This window comes from Hemiscyllium ocellatum, chromosome 6, assembly GCF_020745735.1.
Source record: "Hemiscyllium ocellatum isolate sHemOce1 chromosome 6, sHemOce1.pat.X.cur, whole genome shotgun sequence".
In the NCBI taxonomy this organism is placed as follows: domain Eukaryota; kingdom Metazoa; phylum Chordata; class Chondrichthyes; order Orectolobiformes; family Hemiscylliidae; genus Hemiscyllium; species Hemiscyllium ocellatum.
This window is the reverse complement of record NC_083406.1, coordinates 119,167,858-119,186,082: the sequence shown is the minus strand read 5'-3', so window position 1 is coordinate 119,186,082 and position 18,225 is coordinate 119,167,858. Positions and strand designations below refer to the sequence as shown.

Here is an 18,225-nt window from a genome sequence, read left to right as displayed (position 1 = left end):
ATATGGCCAAAATGACTTGAGTATCAACTTCCAAGCCATGCCAATGGGCAGGGTATAAGCATGAGGGATTGACCTCTAACATCACCAACCATTGCTCCCGAGTGTGATATACTTGGCTTCCTCCATTGCCACAGCGAATCAAACCGCAAACTGGAGGAACAACGCCTCATCTTCTGCCTGGGCAGCCTGGAGGACTCAACATTGAGGTCCCAAATTTCAAATACTCTCCCTTCCCTTCCCCTGTCTCCCTTCCCAGCTCCTCCCCTTCCCTTCCATTCCTCTCATCGACCCTTCATCCCAGCCACCAACCGGATTCATTCCTCGCATCGACCAACCAGGTCATACCTGCTACCTGTATTAACCTATCCCCAATTCACCACCCTGCCCACCACCCCCTTTTATCTGCAGCTCCTCCAACACCCACCCCCAGTCCTCTAGAAGGGTGGCACCCAAAATGTTGATTTCTGCACCTCCAGTTGCTGCCTGGCTTGCTGTGTTCCTCCAGCCTGCCCATCATTCCAATGAAACTTAAGACCATAACTAGGAACCCCATTCTCCTGCCTTTCCCCATGATCCTTGATCTCTTTACTCATCAGGAACCTATCTGTGTCTTAAATACACCCAATGACTTGGCCCTTACAGCGTTCTGTGGCAATGAGACTGAAGAAATTGTTCCTCATCTATAAAGGGTCACTCCTTCACTCTGAAGCTGTCCTTCAGGTCATAGTCTCTCCTACTGTCATAGAGTCACAGAGTCATAGAGATGTACTGCACGGAAACAGACCCTTCGGTCCAACCCATCCATGCCGACCAGATATCCTAACCCAATCTAGTCCCACCTGTCAGCATTCGGCCATATCCCTCCAATCCCTTCCTATTCAATCACCCATCCAAATGCCTTTTAAATGTTATGATTTGGAGATGCCGGTGTTGGACTGGGGTGTATAAAGTTAAAAATCACACTACACCAGGTTATAGTCCAACAGGTTTAATTGGAAGCACACTAAGTTTTCAGAGCTGATGAAGCACTACCACCTGATGAAGGAGCATCGCTCCGAAAGCTAGTGTGCTTTCAATTAAATCTGTTGGGCTATAACCTGGTGTTGTGTGATTTTTAACTTTTAAATGTTGCGATTATACCAGCCTCCACCACTTCCTCTGGCAGCTCATTCCATACATGTACTACCCTCTGCATGAAAAAGTTGCCTCTTAGGTCTCTTTTAAATCTTTCCCCTCTCACCTTAAACCTGTGCCCTCTAGCTCTGGACTCCCCCACCCCAGGGAAAAGACTTTGTCTATTTATCCTATCAATGCCCCTCATAATTTTGTCAACCTCTATAAGGTCACCCCTCAGCCTCCGACACTCCAGGGAAAACAGCTCCAGCCTGTTCAATCTCTCTCTATAGCTCAAATCCTCCAACTCTGGCAACATCCTTGTAAATCTTTTCTGAACCCACATCTTCTCTACATCTACTCTATCTAGAACTCTCAGTATTCTGTAAGTTTAACTAGATCCACCTCCCCCATCCTTCTAAACTCCATTGAGTACAGACCCAGAGTCCTCAACCTCTCCTCATACAATGAGCCCTTCATCCCCAGAATCATTCTTATAAACCTCCTCTAAAGTCCCTCCAAGGCCAGCACATCCTTCCCTAGATACAGGGCTCAAAACTGCTCACAATATTCCAAAAGTCATCTGATCAGAGCCTTATATAGCTACATCAGGACATCTCTGCTCTTGTATTCCAGCCCTCTCAAAATGAATGCTAACATCATTAATTGCCATCAGAACCCCATCTGGCTCACTCATGCTCTTCCAGGGAGAAATTCCTTACCCAGTCAGGCCCACGTGTGAGTCCCGGCCACTGCAATGTGATTGAAATTAGAGCTAGGCAATAAATGCCGGCCTAGCCAGTGATGCTCATATCCTTCTAATGAATTATCAAAAAGGGTCAGGATAGTTTGTGTGGTTTGCAGGGGAAGTTGCAAGGGCTGGTGCTCCCATGTATTTTCTGCGTTTGTCCTCCTCAGTGGCAGAGTTGGTGGGTTTGGAAGGTCCTGTCGCAGAATGTCTATTCCTCAACCAACATAATTAATAAAACATTATCATGATCGGTTTGTGGGAGCTGGCAGTGTTTACTTTACAAAGTGGAGGGCTGCTTTGTGAGGGAAGGTTGGACAGGCTAGGTTTGTATCTGCTGGGAATTCGGAGAGGAAGAGGCAGCTTGACTGAGACATGGAAGATCCGGAGGGATCTTGACAGACTAGATGTGGGGAAGATATCTCCTCTTGGGGAGAGTTTGGAACCTAGAATCTAGATGGAAGGAAAGGTTCAGAGGGATGTGGCCCAAAGACAGGCAAATGGGACTAGTTGAGTTTGGGTAACTAATCAGCATGGGAAGAGTTGGACCGAAGGGCCTGTGTCTGTGCTGTATGCCTCTATGTCTTCAACCAAAGGTTACTGTTTAACAATCAGAGGTCACTCATTTAAAATGCAGATGAGGACAATGTTTTTTTCTCTCTTACAAAGTTGTGAGTTCTTCCTGACAAGGTGATGGAAATAGAGTTGCTTGAATATTCTTATGGTTGACATAGATAGAATCTTGGCTGAAAATGTGTTGCTGGAAAAGCGCAGCAGGTCAGGCAGCATCCAAGGAGCAGGAGATTCGACGTTTCGGGCATAAGCCCTCCTTCAGGAATGAGGAGAGTGTGCCAAGCAGGCTAAGATAAAAGGTAAGGAGGAGGGACTTGAGGGAGGGGCGATGGAGATGCGATAGGTGGAAGGAGGTCAAGGTGAGGGTGATAGGCCGGAGTGGGGTGGGGTGGAGAGGTCAGGAAGAGGATTGCAGGTTAGGAGGGCGGTGCTGAGTTGAGGGAACCGACTGAGACAAGGTGGGGGGAGGGGAAATGAGGAAACTGGAGAAATCTGAATTCATACCTTGTGGTTGGAGGGTTCCCAGGCGGAAGATGAGGCGCTCCTCCTCCAGCCGTCGTGTTGTTATGGTCTGACGGTGGAGGAGTCCAAGGACCTGCATGTCCTTGGTGGAGTGGGAGGGGGAGTTAAAGTGTTGAGCCACGGGGTGGTTGGTTGGTTGGTCCGGGTGTCCCAGAGATGAGGTCTGAAATGTTCCGCAAGTAGGCGGCCTGTCTCCCCAATATAGAGGAGGCCACATCGGGTGCAGCGGATGCAGTAAATGATGTGTGTGGAGGTCCAGGTGAATTTGTGGCGGATATGGTAGGATCCCTTGGGGCCTTGGAGAGAAGTAAGGGAGGAGGTGTGGGCGCAAGTTTTGCATAGATAGAATCTTGTTAAGCAAAGGGGTTAAAGGTCATGGATGTAAGTGGGAGTGTGGATTTGAGATTATAATCAGATCAGCAATGAGAGAGCAGGCTTGAGGGGCTGAATGGCCTGCTATTTCCTCTAATTTGTATGTGCGTATGTAATTTGACTGCCACATTTTCCACTTTGCAACAATTGCTGCAAAACAGGTGTCTGATTGACTGCTCAGAATTGGGCGAAAGGTGCCATACAAATGCAAGCACTGTCTTTCGACTGTCTCACCTCTCTTGAGTTCCATTGGAGCCCAGTTTCTCGTTCCTCGTGCAGAAGTCCGGTGAATTCTGCAGGTACACCAGCTCACTCTCGCGGATGGGCCTGACGTCAATGTCCTTGGGGACCAGCTGTTTGCGGGTGCCCACTGGGCGATGGACCACCCTAGTGGCTGACAGGTACTTCAGCTTGAGGTCCTGGGCAATGCTGCTGAGCTCCTGCAGCCCCTTCCAGCACGTCTTCACCGAGCACGAGCCTGAGACTCCGTGACACTTGCACTTTATCTCCAGGGATGCCTTCAGGGCCTGAAAGATGCACAACTGTGTCAGTCAGGCTCACACACTCACCACTCTCATCCTGAGTTCAAATCCCACTCCATACACTCTTGAGCAAAAGGTCATAGAATCCTAGAATCCCTAGTGTGGAAACAGGCCCTTCAGCCCAACGTGTCCCCACCGACCTTCTGAAGAGTAACTCATCCAGACCCATTCCCCTACATTTCCACTGATTAATGCACCTAACCTACACATCCCTGAACACTATGGACAATTTAGCATGGCCAGTTCACCTAACCTGCACACCTTTGGGTTGTAGGAGGAAACCCACACAGACACGGGGAGAATGTGAAAACTCCACACTGACAGTCACCTAAGGCTGGAATCAAACCTGGGTCCCTGGCACTATGAGGCAGCAGTGCTAACCACTGAGCCACTGTACCACCCCCACACAGTCACTGTTCCCCACACACTGTGTTGTACTGAGGGAGTGTCTTACTTTGGGAGCTATTATTTTGCATATTACTGAGAAAAGTTTTGTCAAAGTTTTTTTATCTTGGATTCATCAGGACCATTTGCAAGAATGCCAGTGTAAAGGGGACCAACATTTTATATTCTTTGGTAGGAGAACCAGCCAGCATCACTGTACAACTTATAACATTCTACACTGGTATTCCTATGAAAAGGACATTCCCAATGACCAGGAAGTTCGGAACCAGGGGTCACAGTCTGAGGATATGGGATAAGTCTTCTAGGAATGACATGAGAAGGAAATGTCTTCAGTCAGAGAGTGGGGAGCCTGGGGAATTCTCTACCACAGGAAGCAGTTGAGGCCAAAGCACTGAATGTTCTCAAAGAGGGGTTATAGAGTCATAGAGTCATAACGTATGGAAACAGACCCTTCAATCCAACCAGTCCGTGTCGAACATGTTCCCAAACTAAACAAGTGCCACTTGCTTGCCCTTGGCCCCATATCCTTCCAAACCTTTCCTGTTCCATGTATCAATGTCTTTGCAATGTTGTAACAGTAACTGAATCCATCACTTCCTCTGGCAGTTCATTTCACACACAAACCACTCTCTATGTAGAAAAAATGCCGCTCAAATCCTTTTTTAAATTTTTTAATTAAAAAATATGATGAGGAGGTGCCAGTATTGGACTGGAGTGGACAAAGTTAAGATTAGATTAGATTAGATTAGATTACTTACAGTGCGGAAACAGGCACTTTGGCCCAACAAGTCCACACTGACCCGCCGAAGCACAACCCACCCAGACCCATTCCCCTACATTTACCCCTAACCTAACACTACAGGCAATTTAGCATGGCCAATTCACCTAACCTGCACATTTTTGGACTGTGGGAGGAAACCAGAGCACCCGGAGGAAACCCACGCAGATACGGGGAGAATGTGCAAACTCCACACAGAGTCGCCTGAGGTGGGAATTAAACCCGGATCTCTGGCGCTGTGAGGCAGCAGTGCTAACCACTGTGCCACCGTGCCGCCCACGATATCACACAACCCCAGGTTATAGCCCGACAGGCTTATTTGGAAGCACTAGCTTTTGGAGCACTGCTCCTTCATCTGGTAGCTGGTGGGGCAGGATCATAGGACACAGAATCTATAGTAAAAGATCACAGTATCATTCAACTGATACGATGTATTGAACAAACCGAGACTGCTGTTGATTCTTTAATCACTTAGAATGAGGTTGCAGGTTTCGATTCATTAACATATAAACCCTAGAACTTCTTTCAAGTCACTTTCTGGGTGAAGACATTTCCTGCTCATGTTAATCCTAAAAGACCTATCCCATATTAGTGATTTTTGAGAAGATTTGTCACTGGTTTGTTTTCAGACGTTTTGTCACTGTACTGGGTAACATTATCAGTGGGAGTCTCTGGTGAAGCACTGGTGGTATGTTCCACCTCTCTATTTACAGGTCTTGTTTTCTAAGGTGGGTGATGTCATTTCTGATTCTTTTCTTCAAGGGAAGATAGATAGGATCTAAATCGATGTGTTAATTGATGGATTTCTGGTTAGAATGCCATACCTCTGAGAATTCTCGGTGCGTGTCTTTGTTTCGCCTGTCCTAGTGGTGTCCTTCTTTGTCTGTATGTAGAGTGATAGTGGGTCACGTCTTTTGGTGGTCCGTTGGTGTTCGTGTATCCTGGTTCTTGAGTGCTGCAGTGTGATGTAACTCTTGGATGCAGACATTATTTCAAAGAGTTACATCACACTGCCGCACCCAAGAACTATAAAAAGCAGAAGTAAAACATCTACACAACGTTTTCAAGAAAAACGAGGACACAATAAACACAATCTACCGATTCCTCAGAAACAAACCCAAACAAGCAGACACAATGCAACCAAAACCTATAGCCACATTACCTTACATCAAAGACATATCAGAAGTGACCTCCAGACTACTCAGACCCCTTGGCATCATGGTAGCCCACGAACCTACCAACACACTGAAACAGTGACTAATGAACCTAAAGGATCCATTAGATACAACCAGCAAATCTAACATCATTTACAAGATACTATGCAAGAACTATAAAAAAACACTACAACGGACAAACTAGCAGGAAACTTGCCACCGGGACACACGAACACCAAATGGCCACCAGAAGACACGACCCACTAACACTAGATTCCACAAATACAGACAAACAAGAACACCAGTTTGACAGGGACAACGCACACATCCTGGGACAGGCGAAACAAAGACACGCACTAGAATTCTTAGAGATATGACATTCTAACCAGAATTCCATCAATAAACACATTGAATTAGATCCTATCTACGTTCCCTTGAAAAAAAGAACCGGAAATGACATCACCCACCTTAGAAACCAAGACCTGTAAATAGAGAGGCAGGACATACCACCTGAGACTCTCACTGATGATGTTACCTAATATGGCGATGAAACATCTGAAAACAAATCTTCCAGCTCAGCGAGCTAACTTACATACTTATCCCATATTCTTAGACTGTGACCCCTGGTTCCGAACGTCCTGGTCATCAGCAACGACCTTTTCATAGGAATACCAGCGTAGAACATTGTAAGTTATAAACTTTTTTATAACTTATTCACGAGATGAGGATGTCACTGTCTTGGCCAGTATTTATCGTTCCTCCCTAACTGCCTAGGGGGCAATTAAGAATCAACCACACTGCTGTGGGTCTGGAGTTATACAGGTTAGATGAGGATGGCTGTTTCCTTGTCAAAAGTGAACCAGATGGGTTTTTCTAACTATCAACAATGGATTCCTGGTCATCGCTGAGTCCATCATTAGACTCTTAATTCCAGATTTTTATTGAATTCAAATCTGCCATTGCAGGGTTCAAACTCAGGTCCCCAGAATATTACCTGGGCTTCTGGAGTAACAGTCCAGTGAGGATACCATTAGTCCATTACCTCCCTCGCTCTTACCATCAATGTCAAGACAGATAAAGACATACTCCCATATGCCTTCTTAATCATTCCAGTTAAGGCAAACTGGGTCATCAGACTTAAAAAGAATGAACACTAAAAACTCATCAACCCAAACCCTTGAGTGTGGAAAATGTTACTGTCTGTGGGAGCTTCCCGATCACAAAATGGCTGCTGCGTGTTTCCTACGTTACAGGAGTGACTGTATCTCATAAAGGATTCCATCAGCTGAGAAACACCTTGAAACACCCTGAGGTCAAGAGAAGCAAAAAAAAAATTGGATATGTTTCCTTTGTAAAATCTGACCGTAAAAGAATTCCCATGGACCCTTGGCTGATGCAGCCCATAGTAACATGAACCGGGAAGACCTGACGATACATCTGGAATTTGACGTATGGCACCAAAGGAAGAGTTGGTGGTGAAGTGGTAATATCGTTTGACCTTGTAAGACACTGGAGACATGGGTTCAAATCCCACGGCAGTCACTGCTAGAATTTAAATTCAACTAATAAAGTGACCATAAAGCTATCATTCACTCTTACCCATCTGGTCTGCTGTTGTTCTTTAGGGAATGAAATCTATGGTTTGAACCTACACTGACTTGCATGTGACTCCAGACCCATAGTAATTGACTCAAGTATTCAGATCAAAGGGCAATTGGGAATGGATATAAATGTTGGCCCAGCCAACAACATCCACATCCTATGAATGAATAAAAAAAATTAATAAGGTCACCATGAAACTCATTCATTGTAACACACCTCAGCCAGTAATGGTCTTTAGTGAAACAAATCTACTATCTGTACCTGGGAAAAAGTGAGGGCTGCAGATGCTGGAGATCAGAGTCAAGAGTGTGATGTTGGAAAAGCACAGCAGGTCAGTCAGCATCCGAGGAGCAGCAGAATCAATGTTTTGTTCATAAGCCCTTCATCAGGAATTCTGTTTGTTTCTAGTCTGATTTGTATGTGATTCCAGACCCACAGCAATGTGGAATGGTCTAGTGAGCCTTTAAGTTCAAAGGCAATTAGAAATGGTCAATAAATACTGGCCATATCCCAGTATAATTGGTCTTGCTTGCCATTTTTATCTGGGCCCTTCATAAACCAGGATTTAGATTTTGCTGTTGTAGTGTAATGGCAGCTCAGTTGGCACTAGAAACTAGACCTGGACTAATAGCCCAGATTAATTTAAATCTCCCAAATTGACAGTTTGAAATTTTGAAATCAGTTTTAAAAATTGGAAGGAGATCTGACTTTTATGCTGTAATATAATAGGTTACATCTGACAGTGTGATATCCTAACGAGAGACAGTATGCACCGTCATAGGAAGTGATGCAATGTCTCATGATCTAGCTGTCGTTTGCAGCTTAGTGTCAAGATAAAGTCACAGTATGATGTTTGTTAAATAAATAAAGTTAATGTTATCCTTACCTCAGCTGATTCTGTAAATACTCTTTTAGCAGCACACCAGACCAAGGGTATTATCACAGAATCACAGAATTGTAACAGTACAGTGGGAGGCCATTTGGCCCATCATGCTTGCACTGGTTCTTTTATTTAGCACCAATCACCTGCCTTTTCCCCACATCCCTGTACCAAATAACCATCCAATGCCCCTCTTAAATGCCTCAATCGATCCAGCCTCCACCACATTTTCAGGCAGCACATTCCAGATCCGAACTACTCTCTGTGTGAAAAAGTTTTATCTCTCAACACGCTTGCTTCTTTTGCACTAAATCCCTACCCTCTCATTATTTTCTCTTTTGCAAGCAGGAACAGTTTCTCCCTATCTACTCAATCTAACTTATTCATGATTTTGAAAACCTTTATCTAATCTCCTCAGTATTCCTCTCTCCAAGAGCACAGTCCCAACTACTTCTATCTATCCTTGTCCCTGAAGTTTCTCATCCCTGCAACCATTCTTCTACATTACTTCTGCACTCTCTTCAATGCAATTATACACACCTTCTTTGGACTTGTTATGTCTCCCGTTCTAGAGTATCATGAACGACAATTATAGTATAGAACAGCACATTAATAGACTCTCCACCATCTGGTCTCAGAACTCCACCCAAGTGTGCCTTCATCGGAGCTACCTTTGTCTCCCATGTTCTTGGATGGCCTGGTAAGGCGTTCAGTCAGGGCAAGGCAAGTAAGGAATAGGCCGTAAATGCCTTTTGAAATCAGTAAAGACCTACTTCATTTTTGTAAACACAAAATCCCAAATAAAGCATTGCTACACTAACCTTATACGCCAAGAATGAAGTGACCTAGCAGAGATCTTTAAAATCGTGAAAGGTTTGGTCAATTGTAAAGGGAGAGAGAGAGGGAGAGACAGAATCAGAGCAAAATAAGATGGTCACTGAAAGATGCAGAGGCTGTCCGTGTGTATAAGTTGCAGAAAATGAGTAGGCAGGTCCAGCAGGTAATCAGAAAGGTAAATGGAACTTATTGCTAAATGAATAGAGTATAAAAGTAAGGAAGTGTTGCTGCAAATACACAGCACACAAGTGAGATTGCACTGGGAGGACTGTGTACAATTTTGATCTCCTGCATTGGGGAAGGTTTGCGAGACTGATTCCAGAAATGAGGGGTTTGCCTTGTGAGGAGAGAGTGAGCACTTTAGGTCTACACCTCCATTCAGAAGAATAAGAGGAGATCTAACTGAGGTAATCTAACCAAATGCTAAAGGGATTGACAAAGTACACACAGCGAGGATGTTTCCTTATATGGGGTAATCCAGAACGAAACGTCATAGTTTTAGGATAACGGTAGCAGGATTAAAACCGAGATCAGGAGAAATTACTTCTTTCAAAACGGTCAAGGATCTGTGGAATTCACTGTCCCAGGGTACAGTGGACATGAGGCTGCTAAATAAAATTAAGGATTTTTCATCAGCAATGGATTAAAGGGTTGGGGGGAGTGGGTAGGGAAGTGGAGTTCAGGCTGAGATGGGATCAGCCTTGATCATAATGAATGGTGGAGCCAACTGGAGGGGCTGAATGGCCTACTCCTGCTCCTGGTTCATGCGAGTAATCCGATAGGAAATTCTGAGGAAATGACTTCAGCCACAGAGTGGTGGGACTATGGAACTCACTATCATAGGGAGCGGTTGGAGCAAACTGTACAAGAGTATTGATGCAATTAAGCTGAAAATGTGTTGCTGGAAAAGCGCAGCAGGTCAGGCAGCATCCAAGGAACAGAAAATTCGACGTTTCGAGCATAAGCCCTTCATCAGCCCTTATTGATGCAATTAAGAAGGAGCTGGAAAAGCATATGAGGGAAAAGGTAATGGAGGGTTATTCTGACAGGTTTGGACCAGCATAGATAAGCGAATGGATTTGTAACCTGATTGGGCCAAATGGCCTGTTTCTATGCTGTGTATCCAATAAAGTAAGTTCAGAACCAGTGCCAGCCTGATGGATGGTACGCTGTAATTGAGAGAGTCCTGTAGTATTTCAGCTTCTAATGCTGAAATTGGATGCTGCCTGACCTGCTGTGCTTTTCCAGCACCACTCTAATCCCGACCCTGATTTCCAGCATCTGCAGTCCTCACTTTTGCCTAGTATTTCAGCTTGCTTACCTGGCGCCCAACCTCGCTGTTGTGCAGGTTCATCAGCTTGTTCGCTTGCGATCCGGACTTCTTCATCTTCATCGGCGAGTCGGAGAACTTGGATCCCAGCACTATCCCGTAATTCAGGTTGTCATTGCAGCCACCCCATCGGAACCCCGGCCCAGGAGCCTCAGAGGCTAGTGGCCCGCAGGAGCAGCCAGGAAGGTCTCCTGTGGTGCAGGCCCTGGCTATGGTATGGCTGATAGCAGCAGCGGAGAGAGCGTAGACAAAGGCGGACTCTCTGGTACCTGGAACAAGGAGCGAGTGGTACAGCATCAAACTCACTGCCCGCAAAAGGGAGACGATACTGCCTGGGGATCATCCTTAGGGAATGCCACAACATCAACAACAATGAGGTGCATTTATAAAGCACTCTTTGCACCAGTGAAAAATCCCAAGGCACCTCACAGGAGCATTGTCAAACACGACTTGGTGCTGAGCCACATAAGGAGATGTGGGGACATGGTGATGACTGGCACAGTTGAACCAGCAATCATTTGGGATGAATGAAAAGACGAGAGGTGTGGCTGCTTAATTGGCTGTGATAAGGTTGAAGGTCTTCACCCTGTGGTGAGGAGAGAGCGGGAAGCTCCGGGGAGCTGGATAAAGTAGCCATCAACAGGCCATGCCGTGGAGCGAGCTGCCCCTCACCCTCAGCTACATCAGACCCGGGTGTTCTTGTTGAGGGAGCAAACCTTGTCTGCCAACACCCCAATGCACCTAGACAAACAAGAAAGAGGTAGGCACTGCTGGGGCCCCCTCCAACACCATCTTGACTTAACACCTCCCCCTCTCCTTCCCCTTCCTTCCCATATTTAATATGGTTGCACTGCCTCTAATGGACAGTGCTTGTAATTTGCTACTCGTTAATGGGGTAATTGGATAACTCAGTGGTGGGCTTTTAAACAAAGAAAGGCTGTGGGTCTTTGGAATTCCAATACCCAGAGAGCAGTGGCGATAGAGTCATTGGATATTTTCGTGGCACAGATTGGTAGACTCTTGATTAGCAGGAGAGTGAGTATCTATCAGGGGTAGGCAACATAATCGGATCAATCAGAATTTTGTGGAATGGTACAGCAGGCTAGATGTGGCTGAATGGCCTACTCATGCTCCAGCATAATGGATGAGGAGGTCAACAGGTGGATGAACAGATTTGGGTGTGTGGAGAGGTGAATGGTTGATGGTTAGGTTTATGTATGGGGAGAGGTGGAGAATAGTTGGGGTGGTGGATGGGGGAGGTGAAGGAATGTTGCGGTTATGGATGGGGGAGGAGGAGGATGGTTAGGGGAAGATGGTTGGGGTTATGAATGGGTGGAGGTGAGGATGGTTAGGGTTATGGATCACGGGAGGTGAGGATAGTTGGGGTTATGGATAGGGAGAGGAAAGGATGGTTGTGGTTATGAATGGGGAGGTGGAGGATGGTTGGGGTTATGGATGGGGAGGTGGAGGATGGTTGGGGTTATGGATGGGGAGGTGGAGGATGGTTGGGGTTATGGATGGGGAGGTGGAGGATGGTTGGGGTTATGGATGGGGAGGTGGAGGATGGTTGGGGTTATGGATGGGGAGGTGGAGGATGGTTAGGGTTATGGATCACGGGAGGTGAGGATAGTTGGGGTTATGGATGGGGAGGTGGAGGATGGTTGGGGTTATGGATGGGGAGGTGGAGGATAGTTGGGGTTATGGATGGGGAGGTGGAGGATGGTTGTGGTTATGAATGGGGAGGTGGAGGATGGTTGGGGTTATGAATGGGGAGGTGGAGGATGGTTGGGGTTATGGATGGGGAGGTGGAGGATGGTTGGGGTTATGGATGGGGAGAGGAGAAGGATATTCCGGGTTAAGGATGGGGGGAGGCTGAAGAATGAATGGAGTAAACTGTGCATATTACTTCAAATCAAGACTGGGAAAATATATCAAAAAGCTGCACTTACATTAGTGAGGAAGAGTTTTGTTAGTCATAAATCTTCATGCAAAAGAACAGTTTTCTGATGCAAAGTGTCTGGAACATTCTGCCAGGGGAAGGTGTTTGAAGCAGATACAGTAATAATGTTTCAGGGTCATTTAGATAGACACATGAACAGATAGAGAATGGAGGGATATGGACCACGTGCACGCAGATAAGATTAGTTTAACATCATGATTGGCGCAGACAAAGTGGGCCAATGGGCCTGTTCGTGTACCTGCATTGTTCTGTGCTCTACAACTTGTTAGTTTTAAATCAGAAAAGGTACAATGCCTGAACGGGTACCTTTTGCCTGCAGAAGACATACCTCTCTGCAGGAATATCTGTGATGTTTGAGCCAGTGTAATGGAGCTGTGCTATGATTGTGACTGCTGACCTTAAGTTGTGGTAAGCTACACAAACCAATCCTTTTTGACGTTAATATTCAAGCTGTGTATTTGATGATTTACCTCTCTCCAGGTCTGGTGGGAAGTAGGGAGCCAGTTCGATTGAAGAGCAGTTCCACCTCATATCAGAAAAGGTTTTCTGGCAGGTTTTCTTGACTTCCCGGGCTGTCTGGATGATGCTCTGCATGAGCTCCAGGTTACTCCGGCACAGCTGCTGCTGAGCTGAGACCAACCCTTCCAGGTGCTTGCAGTTCTGGGTCTGGTTGAAGGCCATTCCTGGGTCAGTCCTGGCCAGAGCACTGGACAGAAGAGATGGACAAAGGGTCAGCTGTTTCTAAACCTGCTCCTGTCAGAGACATTGTTGTTCAGGCCTAATAGAGTGTATATCCAGCCATTAGTTTAATATGATACCACTAATAAATCCAGTACAGAATTAACTTCTTTCTCCAGAGAACAGTGAGAATATGAACTCACTATCAAAAGGAATAGTAAGAAAATAAGAAATATGAACAAGTGTAGGCCATTCCACTCCTCAAGTTACATTTCTATAAGACCATTGCTGACCTGCCCCAGACATCAACTGCTTGATGATGATTCGAGGTCAGTCCCTGTGAAGCCAGTTGGGAGCTGTCACTATTCCCAACTCCTCTTTCATGCCAGCTCCACAATTCCCTCAACTCCTCAGTATTTCAAAAATCTATTGCCCTCCTCTTTAAACAGTGATCAAGTCTTCTCAATTCTCTGGGCTCAAGAGTTCCAGGCATTCACAATCTCTGGGAGAAGAAATAAGGTAGCCAGGAAGGATCTAAAGAGAGAGCTAAGAGCAGCAAGGAGGGGACATGAAAAGTCCTTGGTTGGTAGGATTAAGGAAAACCCAAAGGCTTTCTATAGGTATGTCAGGAATAAAAGAATGACTAGGGTAGGAATAGGTCCAGTCAAGGATAGTAGTGGGAAGTTGCTTGTGGAGGCTGAAGAAATTGGGGAGACACTGAATGAATACTTCTCGTCAGTATTCACTCAGGAACAAGACATTGTTGCCGATGTGAATATTGAGTCACAATTAATTAGAATGGATGGCTTTGAGGTATGTAGGGAAGAGGTGTTGGAAATTCTGGAAAGGGTGAAAATAGAAAAACCCCCTGGGCCTGATGGCAAGTATCCTAGGATTCTCTGGGAAGCAAGGGAGGAGAATGCAGAGCCATTGGCCTTGATTTTTATGTCCTCGTTGTCTACAGGAATAGTGCCAGAAGACTGGATGATAGCAAATATGGTTCCCTTGTTCAAGAAGGGGAGTAGGGATAACCCTAGTAACTATAGGCCGGTGAGTCTCACTTCTGTTGTGGGCAAAGTCTTAGAGAGAATTGTAAGGGATAGGATTTATGAACATCTGGATAGAAATAATGTGATCAAGGATAGTCAGCATGGTTTTGTGAAGGGCAGGTCGTGCCTCACAAACCTTATTGAATTCTTTGAGAAGGTGACTAAGGAGGTGGACAAGGGTAAAGCAGTAGATGTGGTGTATATGGATTTTAATAAGGCGTTTGATAAGGTACCCCATGGTAGGCTACTGCAAAAAATACGGAGGTGTGGCATTGAGGGTGCGTTGGAGGTTTGGATTAGGAATTGGCTGGCTGGAAGAAGACAGAGGGTCGTAGTTGATGGTAAAGGTTCATCTTGGAGTGCTGTTACTAGCAGTGTTCCGCAAGGATCTGTTTTGGGACCATTGCTGTTTGTCATTTTTATAAATGACCTGGAGGAGGGGCTAGAAGGTTGGGTGAGCAAGTTTGCGGATGATACGAAAGTCGGTGGAGTTGTTGACAGTGAGGAAAGATGTGGCAGGTTACAGCGGGATATAGATAAGCTGCAGAGCTGGGCAGAAAGGTGGAGTTCAATGTAGCTAAGTGTAAAGTGATTCACTTTTGTAAGGGTAACAAGAAGATGGAGTACTGGGCTAGTGGTCGGATACTTGGTAGTGTGGATGAGCAGAGGGATCTTGGTGTCCATGTACACAGGTCTCTGAAAGTTGCCACCCAGGTAAATAGTGCTGTGAAGAAGGCATATGGCGTACTGGCTTTTATTGGTAGAGGAATTGAGTTCCGAAGTCCTGAGGTCATGTTGCAGTTTTATAAGACTCTGGTGCGGCTGCATCTGGAGTATTGTGTGTAGTTTTGGTCGCCATCCTATAGGAAGGATGTGGAGGCACTGGAACGGGTGCAGAGGAGGTTTACCAGGATGTTGCCTGGTATGGTAGGAAGATCGTATGAGGAAAGGCTGAGGCACTTGGGGCTGTTTTCATTGGAGAAAAGAAGGTTTAGGGGTGACTTGATAGAGGTGTACAAGATGATTAGGGGTTTAGATAGGGTTGACCATGAGAACCTTTTTCCACGTATGAAGTCAGCAATTACGAGGGGGCATAGCTTTAAATTAAGGGGTGGTAGGTATAGGACAGATGTTAGGGGTAGATTCTTTACTCAGCGAATCGTGAGTTCATGGAATGCCCTGCCAGTAGCAGTGATGGACTCTCCCTCTTTATGGGCATTTAAACGGGCATTGGATAGGCATATGGAGGATAGTGGGCTAGTGTAGGTTAGGTGGCCTTGGATCGGCGCAACATCGAGGGCCAAAGGGTCTGTACTGCGCTGCATTTTCTATGTTCTATATTCTATGTTCACCTTTCAGTTTTAATTAAGTGTCCCCTTATTCTACAATTGTGTCTCTTGTTCAAAACTCGCCCACGGGTGGGAACATCTACTGTACCTGTCAAGGAAACATGAATGTTTCAAGAAGGTCACTCCACATTTTTCAAAACTCAAAAGAATAATGGCTGAAAGTTCAGCTTTTCTTGATAAATCAAACCTTCATCCCGGGAATCTGCCTATTCAACTTCTTCTGGATAGCATCCAATGCCAGTGTATCCTTTCTTAAACACAGGAATCAAAACTATGCACTGTACTCTGGTACTGCCTCACCAACACCCTGCCCCTACCAATACAACTGATAGAGCCTAAATTTATATTAATTAATCCAGGATCTATAGGAACAGGAATAGGCCAATCAGCCCCTTGAGTGTCTTTCACATTCAATGTGATCACGACTGATCTGTGGCCTAACTCCAAATATCTGCCTTCAGGGTACTCCTACGTTCAGGGTAAATGAAAGTTTCAATTACAATATGACGGTTCTTCAGAATTCCACACCTTCCCAAAAGTCCACTCTCAAACAATACCATGATAGAACCATGACCTTTGATTCATTCCGTTGAATCATAGAATCCCGACAGTGAGGAAGCAGGCCATTTGGCCTGTCGAGTCCACACCGAACCCCCAGGAAGAGCATCCCACCCAGACCCAGACCCCTGTAACCCTGTATTTCCCATGGCTAACCCACCTAGCCCACACATCCCTAGATTCCTTCGCAATCTGTGGGATTATGCTGTGCCCAAACTGGTTAAATGACAGTGGCAATCGTTGGTATCATCACATTTATTAAGGATGACTATTCCAGTCCTTGTTGTCAGGTGTTACTGACATGTACATGCAGGCTAGCCTATTCTCTACACTCTCAGACATCCACGTCTCGGCAACAATTGGCAATTGCGTTTTCCAATTCGTTCATTGGCTGTGAAACACTTTCGGTCATCTGGAGGATATGAAAGGTGCTGAATAAATGGACCCTGACTCTCCTGTTCTTTATTTCCCCACTAAACGTTCTGGTGGCGACAATGGGAGATGGTGGATGGAGAAGGAACAGTAAGTAAGGCACCATGAGAGAAGTTTAGCGTTTAATGTTGAATGGCAGGCTAGGGGACATTGCAGAAATCCAAAGCTGCAGTCTACAAGCAATGAAGGATGAGGGTTATTGAACCTTGCCAGGTGTGCAGGGCAGTAACTGATTATGGATCCATTGGTAGCATTCTCACCTCACTCTGGAGGCCCTTGAACATCGGGCTGATACTTCCGAGTCAGTGCTGAGAGAGATGCTGCACTGTCAGGGGCACTACCATCAGCCTCTACCAGCCCTTTAACATGAAGGAGCTCTCCAGTATTTATCCTTCAAATGAGGCAACTAAAAATCTGACCAGCTGGTTCTGGTCACTCTGTGGGATCTTGCTGTATGTGTGATTTCCTACCTTACACCAGTGACCACGCTTTGAAAGTGATGAGCTTATCGTCAGGGTCACCGGCCTGTGAACTAAACAGACATCCCAGAACAAGTGCTTGCATAGCACACATGAAAGCTTCTTCAAACAAAGCGATTCCTTTATCTTAGCCTTCCGTCTCTTTGTGTGTGGACACTGACTAGTCCAGACCTGTCCAGCTATCACTCAGTATGAATGATAGCTTTGAAAATGAGGTTTACTATGATGCAAATCAGGCTTCAAGCTCCAGGTAACTATGGACGGTGCCACTACCAACTGAAACACTGAACACAAGAACAGCAGGAGGCCTTTCAGCCCCTCCAAACTGTTCCGCTATTCACTCCATTTACCCTTTTGCACACCCCTCCACCTCACCCACATTCTCTTAATACCCCGGTTAACAAAGATCAGAACATAGAACAATACAGCACAGGAACACGTTCTTCAGCCCATGATGTTGTACCGATCATGATGCCAAATAATCGCTTCTGCCTGCCCATTGCCCATCTCCCTCTATTTCTTGCATATTCATGTGATTATCTAAAAGCCCCTTAAACGCCCCTAACATACCTGCTTCCAACACTACCCCTAGCAGCACGTTCCAGACCTCTACCACTCTCTGTGTAAAAAACCTGTCCCTGACATCTCCTTTGAACTTTCCCACTCTCACCTTAAACGCATGCACCCTAGGTTTAGACATTTCAACTCTGGGAAAAAGATTCTGACCGGTAACCCTATCTGCGCGTCTCATAATTTTATAGACTTCTGCAAACTCTCTCCTCAGCTTCTGCCGCTCCAGAGAGAAAAACATTGATCAACTTAATTTTGAAAAGGTACTTGATTCAGACTCTCTCTCCTGCCCCT

The 18,225-nt window shown here is 45.7% G+C and overlaps 1 protein-coding gene across 1 annotated transcript in view; it reads right to left on the bottom strand.

The window, feature by feature from the left end:
• The window catches only part of LOC132816888 (protein Wnt-11-like), a 91,281-nt gene that overhangs the window by 33,221 nt on the left and 39,835 nt on the right, over positions 1-18,225 (bottom strand). Inside the window, exons 3-5 of the mRNA XM_060826893.1 lie at positions 13,287-13,522; positions 10,848-11,125; positions 3,563-3,855 (exon numbers count right to left, since the gene is read on the bottom strand). Coding sequence (XP_060682876.1) covers positions 3,563-3,855; positions 10,848-11,125; positions 13,287-13,522 — 807 coding nt within the window. The remainder of the gene's footprint in view (positions 1-3,562; positions 3,856-10,847; positions 11,126-13,286; positions 13,523-18,225) is intronic.